The sequence below is a fragment of the Strongylocentrotus purpuratus genome, unplaced genomic scaffold, assembly GCF_000002235.5.
Source record: "Strongylocentrotus purpuratus isolate Spur 01 unplaced genomic scaffold, Spur_5.0 spur5_scaffold_14, whole genome shotgun sequence".
NCBI classification, from domain to species: Eukaryota; Metazoa; Echinodermata; class Echinoidea; order Camarodonta; family Strongylocentrotidae; genus Strongylocentrotus; species Strongylocentrotus purpuratus.
The window spans coordinates 9,508,403-9,528,456 of record NW_022145599.1 but is presented as its reverse complement, the minus strand read 5'-3'; the positions used below and the strand labels follow the sequence as shown (position 1 = coordinate 9,528,456).

At 41.5% G+C, this 20,054-nt stretch overlaps 1 protein-coding gene across 1 annotated transcript; it reads left to right on the top strand.

The window, feature by feature from the left end:
• The first annotated feature begins 3,697 nt into the window (after nucleotides 1–3,697).
• On the top strand, nucleotides 3,698–19,765 carry LOC115923720 (sacsin-like). The gene is made up of 5 exons (XM_030984986.1): nucleotides 3,698–3,731; nucleotides 4,607–4,689; nucleotides 5,767–6,025; nucleotides 6,597–8,156; nucleotides 8,805–19,765. Exons 1-5 carry the CDS (start codon nucleotides 3,698–3,700, stop codon nucleotides 19,763–19,765), a joined length of 12,897 nt encoding a protein of 4,298 aa, XP_030840846.1.
• Nucleotides 19,766–20,054: the final 289 nt, after the last annotated feature.

Below are 20,054 nucleotides of genomic sequence, written 5' to 3'. Positions count from 1 at the left end.
ATATCAAAGTTTCAACTTTAAAGCGCTATAACGTCTTTGTTAAAAAAAAACAATGAACTTGGTATTTAGAAATGATATAAACCAATTTTATGGACAGTTTTCTAGAAATGCAAGTCATGTTTCTTTTAGCGCAATTCATAATTTTGGAGAAATAGTTTTATAAAATCATATATTTTGCTCAAAATTGATACACAATCCATCCCCAAACCTATTAAATGTGAAATCATCTAGTAGACAATTTAATTCTCTTCATGAGCCACCTCACAAATGGTAAAATGAGGTTCTGTAAAAAAAAAAATCTCCAAAATGGTTTAACATGAGTTATACATGGCGGCCGTTTTGATAAATGGCCGTTACTTTTTTACCAGCAGCATATTTTCAAAATAGTCCACCTATACATTGTGCAGGGAGGTGCCCTGACCACGTTGATACTCAACAACCGTTTCGAAAACCTGCTTCGCCCCCTTGGTAATTGCAATTTATTAAAATACTACATTTTGTTTTATCAAATGCGTTAGAAAAAACAGAATGAGATCTACAAGATGATACCAGTCTTTATACCCACCCTTCCCCCTCAAATAAAATGAGTTAATGCCCTTCTGGCTCCAAACAGACGACTTTATTAGATAACACCGTGAACATAACCATGTACATTTTGCAATCCAATGAACTTCCTGATCAGAAACGAAGCAATAATATACTCACACGCGACTCATTCCGATACCTGGGCATGTATTTCGCAATGGCATAATTATCACGCGATGACATTGTGACAGGTTTCGCAATCACATGCCGTCATGTTATTCAGGAAATTGAAAGTTGTAAAAACATATCCTCTTGCGGTATCATAATTACACTGGCAGATGTGGGGCGGGGGGGGGCACAGCCGGTCTTTGCCCCTAGTGTGCCTACTTCAATTGTTTTTATTTTTAAATTTAAATTTCTTTTTTTTCTCATTAATAACATAATAATTAGGCCTACATAATGAATACATGTGAACAAAAAGAAGATTGGAAGTACCACTAAGAAGAAGAAAAAATATTATAAGGAGAGGCTCCGTACAAATATAGAGAAATAAATGAGCTTAAAGGTAATTAAAGGCCAGTATTGGAAACGCTTCAATTTCAAGAAATGAAATGGAAGCTCTTATTACCAATCATGTGAAATAATATGTTTTGACTAACACATGATGATAAAGATTTTGCCGGGAAACCACCTACTAATTGATATATTTGGTAAATTAGTTTATCTATTGGTATGTGAGAGATAAACGCACGTGTCGCGCACGTGTGCGTAGTACCATATACATCTTTCTGTGTACAGTGCTTGTAACTTTACCAAGACTGGGCCAAATTTCTTATCATTTTGATGATTCCAGAACCTTGCAGTACACTCCAATACTTATATGCTAGATGATCAACCTTTTCTGATCGATTCCACAACGTTTTTTGCAATCGTATGACCATAACTGGTCTTATCTTTATATGAAGTTTGAATTATAGTAATCACCAGGCAATAATATTTTAAAAAATTAAAAAATAAACACCCACGTACACCTATTCTTTCAAATACCTATATCACATCCGTATTCACACCCACCCACAAACACACGCGCACACACACACCCTCACAAAACACTCATCAGTTTATTACACAGATGACACACGCGGAACAGTCTCACAGAAGAAAAGAAGGGACAAAGAGTTAGAAAATTATAGAGAGAGAGAGACTATAGAAAAATAAATAAAAGCTTACAGAAAGATGAAGAAGTTTCTTCTCGGTACACAACATTTGCGTATAAACAATAACTGTTTACGTAGATATTTGAACCTTGTAAGAGTTGTACTGCTTATAACATCATTATGTGAATTCCATTCATGAACACCTTGGAAACGGAGAATATATTTGGTCGATGAAGTGCGTACAAAGTGGATTTGTTTCTTGTTTTACAAGAATGGAAAGAAGAACTTACCTTAAACATGTCATTAAATAGTGGTGGGAGATTTAGCTTAGGGAAATAATACATTAATACCAAAAAACTAATCGCACGCGACTCATTCCGATACATGGGCATGTATTTCGCAATGGCACAATGATCACGCGATGACATTGTGACCGGTTTCGCAATCACATGCCGTCATGTTATTCTGGAAGTTGAAAATTTTAAAAACTTGCTCTTGCGTGATCATAATAACACTGGCAGATGTGGAGCGGGGGGGGGGGGGCCTACTTCAATTTTTTTTAATTTTTCAATTAATTTTTTGTCTTCATTAACATATTAAATAGAATTTTCCACTATATGTTGCAGGGTTTATATGCCATTGGGTATGATGTGTGAACCGGGTGTGCGGAAATGGTGTGTTGGGGAGGGGAATTGAGAGTGTTCATGTGTGTGGTAATTGTATGTGTGTCAACGATTACAGACTAATACATGACAGATGGCTAATAATAAATCTACACTGACGAGTAAACTGTGTACATCACAGTGCACAGATAAATGTGCCTTGAACGTAATTATATAGCAGATGACAATCGGCGGATCAGACGACACTTGTTGGTGATTTTGTATTTGAGATTGCTTTGCTAAATATAAAATACAAGAACCTTTTCCATATCTTTAAACTATCATTGATATCTGATAATTAAACAGTTAGTAAAATAAACCTACCAAACTACATAATACAATGAAATACTTGACTGAAAGTAGGGGAGTTTGATGTGGTGCACAATAGCACTCCTCTGTTAATAATCGAATAGTCCATGGTGTTCATGAATATTCATGTTTTTGCCTACCTCGGCGAAATGCTTGCCTTTACTATTAAATGGAAAAATTACGGTGGGGGGGGGGGGGTTTGGCTGAAATGGACATAATGAACAAATCAGAACTGATCTATGATAATTCATGCTTGTTATCCTTCGTGTGCTGGACTTGTAACCTTAAATCGAGTGGCAAATTGCGTCCAAAGTTCGACTTGTTGCACATATGTTATATAGGCAATGGCGAGCTGGCGACCTATTTTGACCAAATTACAGTGGGTAAACTTTCAAAAGTCAATGGGACATGAGGGTTCCAATGAAAGAGCTAGTGATAACGTACGTCGGGGTGGATGTGCTTTTCGTTTAAACAAAAAATGACGATTAACGATTTTTTTTTTTTTTTTTAAGTCCATAGGCTAACATGTTTATAGGCTGCTGGACTCTGACGATAGGGGGCGTTGTCAAATGAGACTAACCGGAGCTATATGTAACCTAATATTTAGGCCTACATAATGAATACTATAAAAAGTACGTTGGAAGGACTTTTTAGGAGAGGCTCTGTACAAATATTAAGAAATAAATGAGCTTAAATGAAATTTGAATAATAGTAACCACCAGGCAATAATATAAAAAAATATAAAAAATACACCTATTCATTCCAATACCTATATATCACACCCGTGTTCTCTCACACACACACACACACACACACACACATACATTCCCTAACTCAACGAAATTGATATCAACCTAGAGGTAATCTAATTTCCATCATATGACATCAACCCATGGTGATTTGAGGTTTCACTTGAAATCTATCTTTAAAACTAGATTTAAACACACCAAACACTTCCTCAATACAGTAGTATACAAAGCTGGCCAAGAACTTTGGGACTCTATCTTTCAATGAAAAGAGGTATAAACGTCTCCTTTGCATAAAATGTTGTTCTTGAAGGTGGACGAATGCCCGCAAAGTTACAAAAATACATTTATCTGATTTTGTTATATGGGAAAGAATCTCGATCAAATTCATTTTTTAGAAGAAACACTAATTCACCAAATGCTTTTTTACTTACAAATTGGATGTTCCATTGAAATTGGTAACAAAGTGTAGGTAATTTAATTCTCTCTCATACATGACACCAATTTGGTTCAAATTTTCTTTGAAATATTTCTTTCTTTTTTTTTGGTCAAAAGGGCCACAATTGTGGATGCCCCTTCCGATTTAGGGCCTAGTTGCAGGTAGGTAGGGGATGATAGGGGCCATCTGCTCGAGCAATCGAATCACGAAGAAAAACATTAGAAAAGAAAGAAGCGGGTAAAAGGACAGAAAAAAGAAAGAGAGGAATGGGAAAAGGGCGAGAAAAAAAGACGATGGGATCCCTTCCCACACTCCCAACCCCCCCCCCCCCCCCATGATAGTGCCTCCACGTTAGCTTGACTCATGTTACGCAACTGTAATGGAGAGCATCTGAGTACAAAGACTGCAGTTTTATTGTGTTTTAATAATATGCTGAATCGGTTTATTCTGTATTTTCCTTACCTCTTTTTCCACCGTTTCATTCACATGCACAGGCAGAGAGAGAAGACAAAGACCGTGAGTAAAATTCATTTTAACACATTCATGAATTAAGCCCTCAAAACATTTATCAAAGAATCATTTTTAGCTTAGTAAATGAATCATATCTTTCTCGGTTAAGTCCATATTGTTAATGAAAGGCGGAGAGTTTTTTATGATTCCAAACATGACATATGCTCGGTGAATTTTTGTTTAAAAACATTATAACTAGATATATCAGAAACAATTGTATTTCAATACATTACACAATTTCTCTTCTCTTTTTTCCAGATGATTTTGGGATATCCGTTCCACCTTTAGTAGACTACTTAAAGACCATTTTAAGAGAATATAGTGACGGCCAGATCATAAAGGTAAACCATTCACTGCGGTTCTTAGTTATAATGCGATTAACCGAATGATCTTTAAATTACTAAAAATTTCTGAAAAATAAGCACAGTTCACTCTCATAAAATTTGGGGCATTGTACTCATACCCCCCCCCCCCCCCTTGAGAAGAAGGGTAATGGGCACTTATAAGAAAGTAAAAAGGAGCAATTATAGGAAGGTGAAAGGGCACTTATTAGAAATGAAAGAGGTACGTGTCAGAGTAAAAGGGGAACTTCTCATACTCAGAAAGGGACAATCAGAGAGTGAAATAGACACTTACTAGAGGGGAAAGATGTACGTTTTGCAAGGGAAATATGAAAGATGAAGGGATACTTATTGCAAAGAAAAATATGGGCACTTATCAGAAGGGAAAAGGGCGCCTATTAGAAAGGGATAAAGAGCACGTTTCAAAGTGAAAGGGGCGCTTATCAGAGGTGAAAAGAAGCACTTCTCACACTTACAAAGAGGCACTCATCGGAGGTGATAAAAGGCATTTATAAGAAAGGGAAGGGGACATTTATTACGGAGGGGAAAGGGTACCTGTCAAAATCGATTAAAGACATTTATCAGAAATAAAAAGGGACACTAATGAAAAAGGGGAAAGGGGCACTTATTAGAAAAAAAGGGGCGTTTATTTATAGTGAAAAGGTGCACTTTTGGGGGTACTTGAAAAAGTGTTGGGGCACTGTACCCACTTGCCCCCCCCCCCCCCCCCCAGAGCGCCGCCTTTGATGTGGAGAATAAAATGGCATGGAGCTTGCACTTTTTATTAATATCATTTTCAAGATCAAAACTCGTTGTATTGACTAATATGTATTGGCCATGTACTATGCAGCTGTCTAGGTTTCATAGACTTCGACCTACTACAAAAAAAATTATTCAAAATGGTACGAGTTAGCTAAATTCTAAACAAAGAGGGGTGGCCCCCGCTGGGAATGGTGGTTTGCCATTAATGTGAGGTACGAAACATGAATAGAACAAGTTTTTTGTACATGGTCCTAGATTTCTTTTTCTGGAAGAGCTCAAGCCCTGTTAAAAAATGACGCTACTTTGCCTTTGCAGGAGCTTGTTCAGAACGCCGAGGATGCCGGCGCAGATACTGTCAAATTCCTATATGACGTACGGCACCATGGGACCGAGACACTGTACCGAGATTCTCTAGCACCTTACCAAGGTCCAGCCCTCTACTCCTTCAACAACGCCAAGTTCAAGAAAGCCGACTGGGATGGGATTCAGACACCTGCCCGCAGCAAGAAGAAGACGGATCGCTTGAAGGTTGGACGTTTCGGCATTGGATTCAACTCCGTGTACCACATAACAGGTGAGAACGATAAGTACAAATATATACATTATACGAAAAAATGGAAGCACACAACATTATAGTTGTGTGCTTCCCGACACGTTCCTATAATGACCTAGTTTATATTCTCACAATATTTCACTTTGGTGATACCACCCCACCCCCTGCCTGTGCTGAAATAAAGACCCTTAAAAGTCGTTTCGTTATAGATCAGAGTAGTTAGCCCCTCCTGAGGCAAAGGTCTTGATACTCTGGGGTTGTTTTCCAGCGCTTATTGGCTATTAAAATGTGCTTTTATGGAAAGTGGTTTATCTGTGAAAGATGAAGTAATTGCTATTCTAAGATAAAACTAAGTGAGTTTGAAAAATCAGAGCATAATCACCATAGTAATAGTTGATAATAGTAGTTACTGGCGAGTTTGGTCTCTTCAGACAAAGCTGCTGAAAAAAATGATTCAAAAGAAACAAGCGTCATGTTAAGTTATTCGATACGGAAACATTGATCTTATCAATCATTTGGTTGTGTTATATACTTTTTTGCATTGTGCGCATTATTGTTTTATTATTCTTTATAATTTTCAATTACTTTTCAGATTTACCGAGCATCATGAGCGACCAAAAGCTGGCATTCATTGATCCATTAGAGGAACATTTTTTTGACAAGCGTGGTAGAGTCAAAACTGGATGGCAATTTGGTCTCGGATTCGACAGCGACATATTCTCGAATAACGAAGACCAGTTTCAACCCTATCACAACATATTTCCCGGAGTAACAGGAGGAATTTCGACGGGATATTTCGATGGCACGTTGTTTAGATTTCCTCTGCGGCATACCGCAAATAGTTTAAGTGACAAAATATACAGCGATGAAGGCACATTAAGCGAGCTCCTCCTGGCTTTTCGAGCCGATGCTGATGTTGCTATCCTGTTTTTGCGCTCTTTGAATAACATCGAGGTGTTAAAGAGGCCATCCGGTCTGCAAGAGCCATCACTAGTTGTACGAGTTCGAAGGGAACACGATCCAGAAACACATCCACCGGGAAAGGAATTTTCTTTACGTCTAGAAAGTTACTGCTCTGATGTCAGTGGGCGCAGAGGGCCAATCAAGTTGATTGATTGTGTGACATTCACTACCGAAACACCGGAGGCATCCAAGGCACAACGCTGGGTTGTTAGTCATCATATCGCGGGTGATAGCATGTCTCGAGAGCTTTCCGATTTGGCCGAGAAGCAAAGTTATCTCCCGTGGGCAGCTGTTGCTATTCCCGTGAGTTCTTCAGAACCAAGCAATGTAGCAGGAGAAGCAGAGGATAACAACATTGGTAGAGTGTTCTGCTTTCTTCCCCTGCCACCTGGTGAGGAGAGTCAGACGGGTTTACCAGTTCATGTGCATGGATTCTTTGCTGTCAATAGCGATCGCCGCGGGATCAAGTGGCCCGGACCTGACCAAACGGACACTCCAGCACAATGGAACCAACTTCTTGTGAGAGAACTTATTCCCATTGTATATGTCGACGCGATCAAATACGCCATTAGTATTCACACCTCCCAGGATAAAGTGACCACCGATTGCATCTATCGATCGTGGCCAGATCATAAAGAGGTTCGTGGAAACTGGGACATTCTCTTGGAACCATTCTACAATGCTCTCTTCCAGGAAACTATCATACATAGCGACAATAATGGGTGGATGAACATCGCAGACGTCCACTTCAACGAATTGAATGTGGATGAAGATATGGAAAAGGCCATCCTCAAGTGTTTCAACATCAAAGGCATTGCATACGCAAGGGTTCTCAATGTGTGCAGACAGGCCATCAGGAAGTTCTACAAAGATCAGATATCCACTGTTTCTGCTTCCAGCCTTTGCCGTTGCCTCCGTGAAGATCCTGCGATTTTGACCAAGCTCAATGCTGATGAAAAGCTTCTGATCCTTGAATTCATCTTGCGAGAGGACGCCAGACAGGATCTGGAAGGATTATGTCTTCTTCCTCTCGATGACGGAAGCGTCCACGTCTTCTCGAGTTCTGATGAAAAGAAAGTGTACATACCAACCACCAAGTTCCACCGGCAGCTTATCCTAGGAGGAAATCATCAATTCATCAGAACGGTACCAGAGGACAAGCCGCTTCATGAACTCCTGTCAAATATGGGTGTGTTTTGGTTTTCATTATTTTATCCTCTAACCGAATTACCTTGGGTAAAGATGAGAAATTCAGCAACATAGATTATGATTGAAAGTGGCCTCATCTAAGATAAACTTAGAGATTGTTAATTACGGCTGGAATGATTATATTAATTTCGTCACAATTTTATGTGGAAATTTTTCCTTCGAATAGAAAGAATACAGCTAGGTATCTGAAAATCAGGTTTTAATCCATAAAATGGAATGAGTTATTTCACTGATATATGGGGGAGGGGGGAGGCGAAGTGTCAACCACTTTCCTGTAGAAACTGCCGCAGGCACATTTCTTTGATTTGTTTTCGTTCGATTTACTAGATTGTATCACAAAAGTACATTCATTGGTGCAAACTGGATAGATTGACTTTTAAAAATGGGCAAAATATTTGAGCGGATTATGCATAGCCTGAATTCTTTAGTCGGGCATCGTCGAAACTTAATTCTTATATTTTCCTACTATTTAAAAGTGATGCCAAATACGACCTCATGGGAATGTTTTCATAACCTTTATTGACAGTTTATACAATAACTTCAACAATAGAGGCATAGCAAATACAGAAACGATTAACTTTTGTGTAAATAAATTAACAATTGTAATTATTCTTTATTTCATGTGCAGATGGGCGTTATCAGCTAAACGCATTAACCCTTGATGCAGTAGCTGAGCTCTTGAAGACCAGTATGAAAACTCGGATAGACGATCAAGGGACCTGGGTACAAGACACAGACGGGCCTTCTCTAAATACATGGCTTGAAAAGGTCTGGTCAATGCTGTACAGAGAGAGTTCAAGTAAGTTACTTCTCTTTGAAGGTATCCATCTTGTACCGTTGTTTGAGGCCGATGATGAGGGTAGAAGATTACTACCACTGTGCCCAAAGTCGGGAATTATCCAGAGAAGTCACCAAAGTCTCACATTGACAAATGATCTGGCAAACATTCTACAACAGCTTGGAGTGACAGTCACAAACTGCCCTGATTATGTTCTCCGCCATCCAGCTATCATGCGTGATGAATATATCAAGATGCCAACATCAGAAGGGGTAGTTAAATGCCTCCTGCTTTCAGATGTTGAACTACTGGTCCAGATATTCCATTCCTTCTCCACCATTGATAGAGATGTTCTCGTAGAATATCTTGCACAGGCAAAACTCTCCCATGATGGTAAGAAACTTCTAAGTTGCCTACCACTATTTGAAAGAGTCGATGGAACCGGAAGTTCAAACAAACCTTTAGTCACCATTGAACAATGCGAAGGGTACATTGATTGTTGCCAAGACGATATTCCTGCTCCACTGAAGTTGACGGGGCTCTTGATCGATGGAAGAACAAAATCTAAATGTCTGCTACAGAAGTTAGAAGTCTGTCTATTATCAAAATATCAGGTGATAATGAAAATCTTGGAAGAAATTCAAAAAGGGCTATTGTACACCAAGCAAGAAAAACAGCTCGTCTTGCAGTGGATAATGGAGCACTGGGAAGATATCAAGATCAACTGCAAGTCCAGCGTAGGCATTCTGCGTCATATGAAATTCATCCCCAACAAGAATAATTCTTTACTGTCTCCCTGTGAACTCCTTGATCCAAGTGATCCATTGCTTGACGAACTGTTTGCCTCTCAAGGAGTATTTCCGATGGCACCATTTGATTCACCTCAGTTCATAGTAGCTTTCAAACAGTTTGGCATGCGTGAACCAAGTGAAGTTACTTCATCCGAGTTGATTACATGTGTTGAGATGGTTGATGAATCTCAAAACCCAGAAAAGGCTCGAACGCTACTAGAGCTCCTCACAAGTAACCAAAGCCTTCTCGAAAGATCTGTCATTGATCGTATGAAACAGAAGCAATGCATTCCTTGCAGACAGTCTCATCCAGAGTATTACCCCTCAGCTATTGAGTGGTATGGTAAACGTTCTACGAGACTGTCAACTCCCCGTGAAATTCTGAGAGAAAAGAAGCTAGATGTACTGATATGTGGAGCCTCTAGATGCTTTACTTCCCAGGAGGACGAGAGTCGTTTCTCTTCAGTCTACACAAAGATTGGAATGAATATCCCATCTCCAATAATTTCGGACGTCATGACACAGTTAGATCACTGTGTCAGGTATGCAGAAGACAGAACTGGGGAAGATGTTACTGATATAGTACCAATGCTTAAGGAGATCTATTCATTTCTAATGGAATCGTGGCGCCAGGACAAGAACATCAAGAACCTCATCCTCAATCGAGCTAAAGTTTGTATCTGGAATGGAAGTGGCTTTTCGGAACCAAGCAAAATGTGTGTGGTAGAACCTCCGTTTCATTTGGCTCCTTACATGGCATCTATTCCGCCATCTACTATTGCATTTGCAGACTTGTTTGAAGCGCTAGGAGTTGAAAAAAACATGGCGGCAAACTCCAATGCTCTGGTTGACATACTGCATGAGATCAAAAAAAGATGTGACGATTCAGAAAATGATGTGGCCTTCCAACAAGGACAGCGCCAACTTGTACTGCAGATCCTGCACCATCTACGTGCCGAAGAAGAGCTCTCAGAAGAAGCTGTGTTACGATTACTCGTTCCATCGCGAAAAGGAGAATGTCGTCTCATTCCAGTTGATGAGAGCGCATACGTGGACAGAGACTGGTTGAGACAAAGCACCGACAATGAGGAGATGGATGACGATGAAGACTTTACTTTGATTCATTCAGATATCTCAATGGACCTTGCAATATTCCTTCATGTCCGACCTGTCAGTCGACTTCTTCTAGACTCAGAAGAATTGCCCGTTTTTACACAAGCTGGGCAGCATGAACCCTTGACTACTCGCTTGTGGAATATTCTCAAGAACAACTATGTGGACACCGCCATCGTTAGTGAAATGATACAGAATGCGGAAGATGCAGGAGCTCAGGAAGTCGGCTTTCTCATCGACATGAGAAATAACGAAAATGCTAACCAGAAACTATTCGATCCTGAAATGAAGTCTTGTCAGGGACCAGCCCTTTGGGTATACAACGATGCTGTATTCTCAGACCAAGACTTTGAGAATATTCTTCGGCTTGGAGGGCGTACCAAGGAAAAGGACGCTAAAAAGATTGGGAAATTTGGGACCGGTTTCAACTCGGTGTACCGCATAACTGATGTTCCAAGCTTTGTTAGTAGGGACTACATGCAGTTTTTCGACCCTCATACCACACATCTCGGAAGCGTTCTCCCGAACAAGAGTCAACCCGGTGTACGTCTCAGATTGAATAGCTCCAAACCACTCCGGAGATTCCCAGATCAGTTCAAGCCATTCAAGGGAGTGTTCGGGCTCAATTTCAGTGGAGGAAATGAGCCATTCAACTACGACGGAACACTCTTTAGACTGCCCCTCCGTTCGAAAGAAGCTGCACAGAAAAGCCAAATATGCAAGGAGAGCTACGATGGGGAGAAACTGATCAACCTGATGCAGAAAATGTGGGAATCATCACAAAACCTCCTGGTGTTCACCAAAAAGGTAAAGAAGGTTGCCCTGTTCTACCTTTCTGAGAATTCTAGCGATCCTTCGAGGGCTGAGGAGTTACTCACCATACAAAAGACTATGCGATCTCCGAGGATGAAGGACGATACTACCGTCGTTTCAACTGAATCAATCCACTGCACAATGACTGCAAAGGGAAATGAAATGATGTCACAGAAACCAAAAGTTAGTGAAGACCTGGACATTGTCAAAGTGATATGCAAGACTTCAGAACAGGCAGCATCTCTTGCAAAATCTCCGGATGGCAAAGAGTGTGGACTTTCACCTGAAGGTGCGGTTGCCTTTCCTTTTCATAGACCACCAATGTCTGAATTTGAGAAGCAGATGTACTGCTTTCTCTCCCTCTCAATTCCCAGCTTGTTCCCGGTACATATCAACGGATCTTTCGCTGTAAAAGAGGATCGGCGGAGTCTTCATATGCCAGTGCCCGATGGAAGGTTGATATCTGAGAAATGGAATCACATACTTCTTACAGATGTGATATGCAGAGCGTACGTTGCACTCTTGTCTGACAGTGAGTTTATTCAACAAGTGAAGGACACATACGGCACAGATATGTCTCATGAGGAGTTGTGGCCAGATATTGATGACGTACCAAATAATTCGGAATGTTCGGTTCTGTTTGACGCTTTCTACAAAGCAATAGTACATGGGTTTGATGGCCGTGAACCATCATTGTTCTGGAAAGATGGCAAATCGCATCAGTTCACGAATGTTGTGTTCCTTAGTGAAGAAGTTCAGAAAGAGACATCAGTCAGTGATGTGGTAACGAAGGTACTACGCGACCATCTCCCCTCAATGGAAGTGATGTCGTTGACCAAGAAAACGTGGAGAGCCCTAAAGAGAGTACAGGTGATAGATGAAGTTCTTAAGAGAACTTACGATTTCAACAGGTTCTTCAATGAAGTTTTTCTACCACACATCAGTCAGATGCCCGACAGCATCCGAAATCAACTGGTTTTGTTTGCACTCAATAACAGTGAAGACACACTACAGCAGAAACTAAAAGATGTAAAATGCATACCAGTAGAGGGGGGAACTGAACTGCGGAAACCTTGTGATCTAGTACACCCGAAAGGCAAAGCTGCACCTTTGTTCTCGGAGTCCGATAAGGTTTTCCCTCTGAGAGAAAAATTCACTGACATCAACACATTGGCGTCACTAACTAAGCTAGGAATGATGAAAGACTATCTTCATGAAGATATTTTCGTCGAGCGATGCGAGACTGTTCACATTCTACATTCAAGCTGTATGGAAGTAGCTCAAGCGAGATGCCATGCTGTACTGAAGTATCTGGCGGAGATGTTGGGGAGTGATTGGAATGAGAAAACACTCCTCAAAGAACGGCTTTCGAGTATCCCATTCTTGCCTATCATGTGTAACGAAAACAGAGATCCAGCTCTACCATGGGTGGAAACAGACTGTGCTTATGCATCTGCTAACGATGTGTACTCTCATTCTAAAAGATATTTGGTAAGCAGCACATCAAACGTTGTGGATGAATCAGGAGTGTGGAAGCTTCCAAGGAAAGTCGAGCACTGTCTTGGTCTTGCAGATAAATATCCCTCTGTTCAAGGTGTACTCAAGCAGTTCTCGAACTTTCGTAGTCACTACGAAATGAATAAGGAATCCATTTCTGATAATCGGTTACAAATGATAAGCGAAGCGGTCTACGAACGTGTTGAAATTGCTTGTAAAGAAAATAGTCCAGACATCTCTAACGAAGATCTTCAGAATCAATCGTTCTTCCTTGTAGATCGCAAGTTTGTAGTGGCCTCTGTGGTTGCCGATGGAGGTAGAGATCTTCCACCGTATCTATTTAAAGCTTCCCAGTTCCTGAAACAATATCCCATTCTTCTGGAACGTGCAGCATTGAAGAGGGAATTTGATGCCGGAGACTATCAAGGTGTTCTCCAATCTATACACGAGGATAGCAGTGGGGAACCTTTAGATGATGAGGTCTTGGAGGTTGCTATCCTAGCTGCCGATCGACTTGCTAGTTTCCTCAAAGATGATGATGGGAGACGGCCTCTAGATGCATTTCTTCCAGATGAGGACAAGTGCATGAGGCCTATATCAGATCTCTGCTACACTGACGTTGATTGGTTTGAATACGACGAAATCGAACTCCATAAGTGTCACATGAAAATCAGTTTTATGCTTGCAAAGAAGCTAAAAGTGAAGGATGTTCGACAACAGATGCTCCAGTTATACGATATTGATTTCCCAGGGGAAGAGTTTGGCCAACATGAGAAACTTACAACCCGTATAAAGCGGATTCTCGATTCATACCCATCTGATGAAACAATTCTGAAGGAACTTCTTCAGAATGCTGACGATGCCGGAGCAACTGAAATCCATTTTGTCTACGATCCTCGCTCACATAATGGAAATAAACTTCTAGGAGATAGCATGAAAGCTTTGCAGGGTCCTGCTCTTTGTGTCTTCAACAACCAATCTTTTACAGATGAAGATATTCGTGGGATACAGAATCTTGGAGAAGGTAGCAAAGCTGATCATATGGGAAAAATAGGCCGTTATGGAGTCGGTTTCAATGCGGTGTATCAACTTACGGATTGCCCAAGTTTCATCTCCAAAGGTGAACGATTATGCATGTTTGACCCTCTGCAGAAGTATATTCCGGGAGCAACATCGACTAAGCCGGGCCGTCAGATAAGGGTTAATGGCAGTGTGCGTTCTTCCTATCCAGATATCTTTCAATGCTACTTGGAAGACATTCTTGCAGATGGAGAGCAGGACTATACTGTTTTTCGTTTTCCATTGCGGGAGAAAGCTTCAACACTTAGCAAAAACGTATGGCGACCTGGGGAGATTCGGAAGCTACTACAAGACTTTGAGAATGCTGCATTCGAGAGTCTTTTGTTTCTGAAAAACATCACTAAAATCAGCATTTCAGAGCTAACAAGCTCAGGAGTGATTGGCTCTACTCATGCTATCACAGCAGAGATTACCGAAGTGGAAGGTGAAAAGAAAATGGATTTCTTGCGCAAAGTTCAAGATATCAGCAGAGCAGCCAAGGATGACAGTACCTGGCAACCAGAACCAGCAGAAGTCATATACCAGATGAGATTGAAAGGAAAAGGAAGAGATGAGGATTGGGTAATATGTCAGCAAGTAGGAAGTGCAGACACGGCTGAAGAAAACATAATGCGAAAACGTAAACTACTTCCAGTGGGGGCTGTTGCTGCCCGTCTGACAGGTAAAAAAGAGGAACTCAAAGGAACGGCTTTCTGCTTCTTACCCCTTCCCATTGCAACGGGACTTCCAGTTCACGTACACGGATACTTTGCCTTAGACCATGAGAGTAGAAGACACTTGTGGGAAGGTAGCAAAACAGATGAACAAACAAAGTGGAACTTTCACCTCATCCAGAAAGTTATTGCACCGGCTTATGTGAAGTTGCTGTTGTGGATACAGGGATTCTTTGTCAGGAAATATGAATGGTCAGGATCGAAGTCATGTCAACAAAAAGCTCACACTTTGAAACTCCTTCAGAAATACCATACCTTCTTTCCTAACATCGGCGAGAAAGGGTCTTACTGGAAAACACTTGAAGCCACTGTATACGAAATTGTTGCCTCTGAAGCCCTGATGCTATTACCTTCTCTATACAGAAAAGATGATGACAACAACGACTTTTTCCTAACATGGAAGACCCCAGTCGTGCACATGCAGCCTCCAGACGAATCAAAGGTGGGATATTTCAACACACTGCCAAACCAAATGAGTGATCACTTCACATTCCCTACAAGTAGCTCCTCGAAGGCTGAGATGCAAGAAAATGTGAAAAAACTGAAGGAGACACTGATCGAAATCACATTTCCATTACTAGAGTCTCCGACATGGATAATGCACCGTCTCTGCAAAGCATGCAAGCATCTCAATCAGGAAACCATGAACCATGAATCAGGAAACTATAAAGTTCTTGAAGTTCTACCTTCAAATGTGGTGTCTTTCCTTTGCGGAGACAACCCCCTTCAGAGGCAATTACCAATGACACTTTCAAAATCAAGGATCCACGACGAGAAGAGACTGAAGGGACTCATAGCTTACTGCAAGAAGGGAACACAATCTAACTTCAATGAAAATCTCCACAGACTGCCATTGCTCTTCACTCAGGATGGGAACTTGAGGAGGTTATCACGTGATGAGCGGGTCTTTGCATCAGAATTCTGCGATCTTTTCATTCCTCAGAGTCATAGGTTTCTACATATCAACTTTCTACACACTCTACCACGAAATACCAATGTCTTTTGTGAGCTTGATGTGAGAGCAGTATCTGCGCTTCTTGATGATTGCCACCCTTATCTCGAGTGTGCTTCAGATGAAATAATAACGCTTCAGAACCAACTTTCATCTGAATGGTTTGAACGTTTGTGGAGTCTTCTTGAATCCTTATGCACAGAGACGAACACGTTGACTGATGTTGCTCACGATATCAGAGCTGAACTTGGCCGTTGGGCGATATTACCTGTCACTGAAACAAAAACTCAGTATCCTCAGGAAATTAAGCTTGTGGCACCTATCAGTTTATCCTCTACAATAATAGTCCAACCAACCGAGTCGGAAAAGAGATGGTGGCCAATCTACTCAGCACTTGAATCACTGAACGTCTACAAGGTCGAGAAATGCATTCTTCGCGAAGACAAGAATAGCTTAATACATCATCTCGTCACACACAAGGGCGATAGCACGAGGGTTTTAGATGCCTTGATGTACTGGGTTGATAGAGACGTCAAGAGATTCAGAAACCTCGAAGCTGATCAACATGAAGAAATCCTGAGATTCTTAAGTAACTGTGGAAGCCAAGCTGATCTCAAAAGGTTGAAGAGCCTGCCTTGCTTCAAATCGATTGCAGGTGACTTTGTCAGTATCAGAGGTTTTGACACAGTTCTTGTCCTCCCAAGTATGATTCCAAAAAAGGAACAAGATAAATGGACTAGTACTACTCGCGCTATATTTCTGCAGTACAACACATCGCTTCAATCTCTATACAAGAAGCTAGAATTGACTGATACAACAGAGATTGACGTGTATGTACAGTATATTCTGCCGGTCTTTGACCAACTCAGCGAGGACAGTCGTCTTGAACATCTTGTGCGGATTAAGAAATTACTACTACCGCTACCCATTGATAACACAGATAGGTCCTTTAGTGAAACTAGGGAGGAAGCTATTCGGAGATTAAGATTAAGTCACCTGCTTTTCATAACCGGTGAAAATGGGGAATTGCTGAAGGCCGAGGACTTCTATGACCCCCAAGTCCAGTTATTTTCTCTAATGTGGAACGAGGTCCGGTTTCCACCAGATCGCGTCAAAAATTCTTTAGGACTTCCATTCCTTCGAGAAATAGGACTACAAGTTGTTATTACTAGAGAATTATTCCTCTCCTTCGCCCAGCAAGTACAGAAATCACATTCTGACCTCGAAGAGATGAAAGAGAAGTCCAATGCCCTTGTGTTCGAACTTGGAAGGACATGTGACCTTCACAAAGACTCTTCTCTCCTACAGGAAGTCAGTATGGTTGACTTTCTTGTTAGTGACGGGATCAGCCAGGAGATGGAATCTATTCATCCACCCTTCATGAAGAAAGGAACTCTCATGAGGTATTCTGGATCAAGTTCTTTCGAACACACACAACTTGTTTGGTCCACCATTAGCGTCCTGCCAAAATATGCGGCTTTAGAGAAATGCTACTCTTGTAACAAAACGTTCGATGAGAAAATGGGCGTTGCACAGGAACCCGAATTTATGATCGTTATCCAGCATTTACGGAATATATGTAACAGACTCCAAAAGAAGAATGACCGGAAGATATCTTCCCCTGAAGATCTTGCAGGTGTACTACAGGAAATACTGACATTCGTTTCCTCCAAGTGCGCAAGACAAAACTGCTCTGAGGAAGACCCCTGTGAAAGGTGCTGTATCATCAGAGACGAGCTGCGAAACGTTCCTGTCGTCCTTTTGGAGCTCGAGGATGAGCATCGCTTAGTCATTGCAGAACAGATCTCGTGTACAGCGGATGAAAATCTAGAGCCTTTTCTCTACCAGCTGCCAAACAAGTGGGTTCCTTTTTTAAAGGTATTTCAAATTCTTGGCGGAACAGTGAAACCTTCCATACGCCAATATGCTTTTGTTCTTGAAAGCCTCTACAGAAGGGGACCGAGTGCATGGTCAAACCCAAATGTAGACATTGTAGACAGGGCCACGTTTGGGCTTTATGAAGAGTTAATAAAGACCGATCCTGAACAGATAGCTGCTGCATTTGTTCCCGGACACTCCCTGTATCTACCTTCATGTCAGCAAAGGTTGGAACGATCAGAAAGCCTTCTAGTGAATGATGTCGACCACTACACAAACCGACTCCTTAGATCTAATCAACCACTCGTCAAGATATTTCCAAGTCATGAACGAATCGCACAAGAAGCTATCGCCAGGCTTCCCGAAAGGATGAAACCGAAAGCAGTAAGCACGGAAGTAAATGAAATGTTGAGCAAGACTGGTAACGATTCACGAAAGTGTTACTTGACTGGAAACGAACCGTGTGGGTTTGGAAGGAGACTTCAAATCCTGCAGTCAAAGGAGTTTCTTGAGGCGGTTTGCTCCATCATGAGACACAACAGGCGGGCAGTTGACGGGGAGACCAGGAAACAGTTTAGAGATCTCCTAACTAGCCTGAAGATTACATGTATCCAGCAGTTACATTCGATTCTGCAAATCAATGGCCAAGACATAGAAGGTAGTGAAACCAAAGTACCTTCCTTCGTCAACAGTGATAATGAGCTGTTTGTACAACATAGTGAAGTAGGAAATAGGATGGTAACGCTAGTAAGTGTTGCAATCCATGTCAACAAAGTCCTTGGAAATTTGTTTGAGGATAGAAATTATATGTCTATACTGCTATCTCAAGATTCTTCAGCTACCATCCCAGAAGCATTAGCGATGTTCGGCATTGCTTTTATGGAAGATGACACAAATTTAAAGTTGCCTAATCCTGGAAGTACTATTCCAGAACAGCTCTACCATCTCATGGAACAAAACCCCTGGACGTCTTTCAGCACAGGCGATTACGTAGGGTACGCACAAACCTATGAAGACGGTGATTACTACATATACGCAGTAGTGGTCAAGAGGATATGCAACGAGTCGCTCAAGTCAGTTTATCTCATCGACATTGGAAAGGACAGCCCGATAGAGGCCAATGTGTTGGACATGCACAAGATTCACATCCCGAACTACACATCATGTATGGAGCCTGTTCTATCTGACCAAGTAAACTCAGTTGGTGCTGGACCGTGTTTTTCTGGTCATCGGGAATCATCTCTTCTAACGGATGTTGAAGAAGCAAACCGACAGGTGACCGCAGAATTGGAGGAGATCTGGCAGCTTCCAGCGGAGCTGACAAAGAAGGCTCTCCCCCGATTGATGCTAAAATGGCATTCCGACAAGCATCCAGAAGGTCCAAAGGAACTGTTTGACAAAGCATTCGAACATATCAAGAGTGAACTCGAAAATTCATCATATGAAGACCTTCCCAAATTAGCTGAGCAGAGAGCAAGGGAAGACCAACAACGGTATAATCAAGGAGAAGTAGCAAGAAGATTCCCAAATATCCCCAAAGCACTCCTTTGGCTTCGCCAGGGACAGGAAGATCTCCGCGCTGCCCAACACGATCTTAAACCACACGATGAGCCGTCACTAGAGTGGGTAGCGTACAAGTGCCACCAGAGTGTAGAAAAGGCCCTCAAAGCTGCTCAACTTGCCATCAGAGGATGTCACAGTAATACCCATAGCATTGATGGTCTAGCCCGTGACGTCAGTGAACACGCGAGTGAACACGTGCGTGAACACGTACAATCTTCAGAATTTCTCCAGAACATATGCCAGCTCAGCTCTCTCGTGGGTGATCAACAGGCTCGGTACCCGGATAGTTGCGCCTCTTCACAGATTCCTCACGAGGTCTTTATAGACCAAACCAAAGGTGAGGAAATGATCCAGCTCGCCCGTAATATCCTTGCAGTCGTTGAATCATCATTGGTTCCGTCGAAATCATGAACGCTAGGTCTGGTACAAAACTATTGCTTTTGTTTCCACTGCTTTTACATTAACGACATACCTGCATTGTGGAATCGAAGCAAAACGTAGGTGGCAAATTATTCTAGTGACTCTTGCGAGAAGATTTGATGAGTTGATATGTACATTTAATTATGATAGCGGTAACAGTATTTGTAATCGCGCTGAATAGACCAGTTCGTAGTTAGCCCATGATACACTTGACCCCAAATATCCACAGATATTTTACACATGGAGCTGTCCCAATTTGTGCACTTTAAAATTATCGCTG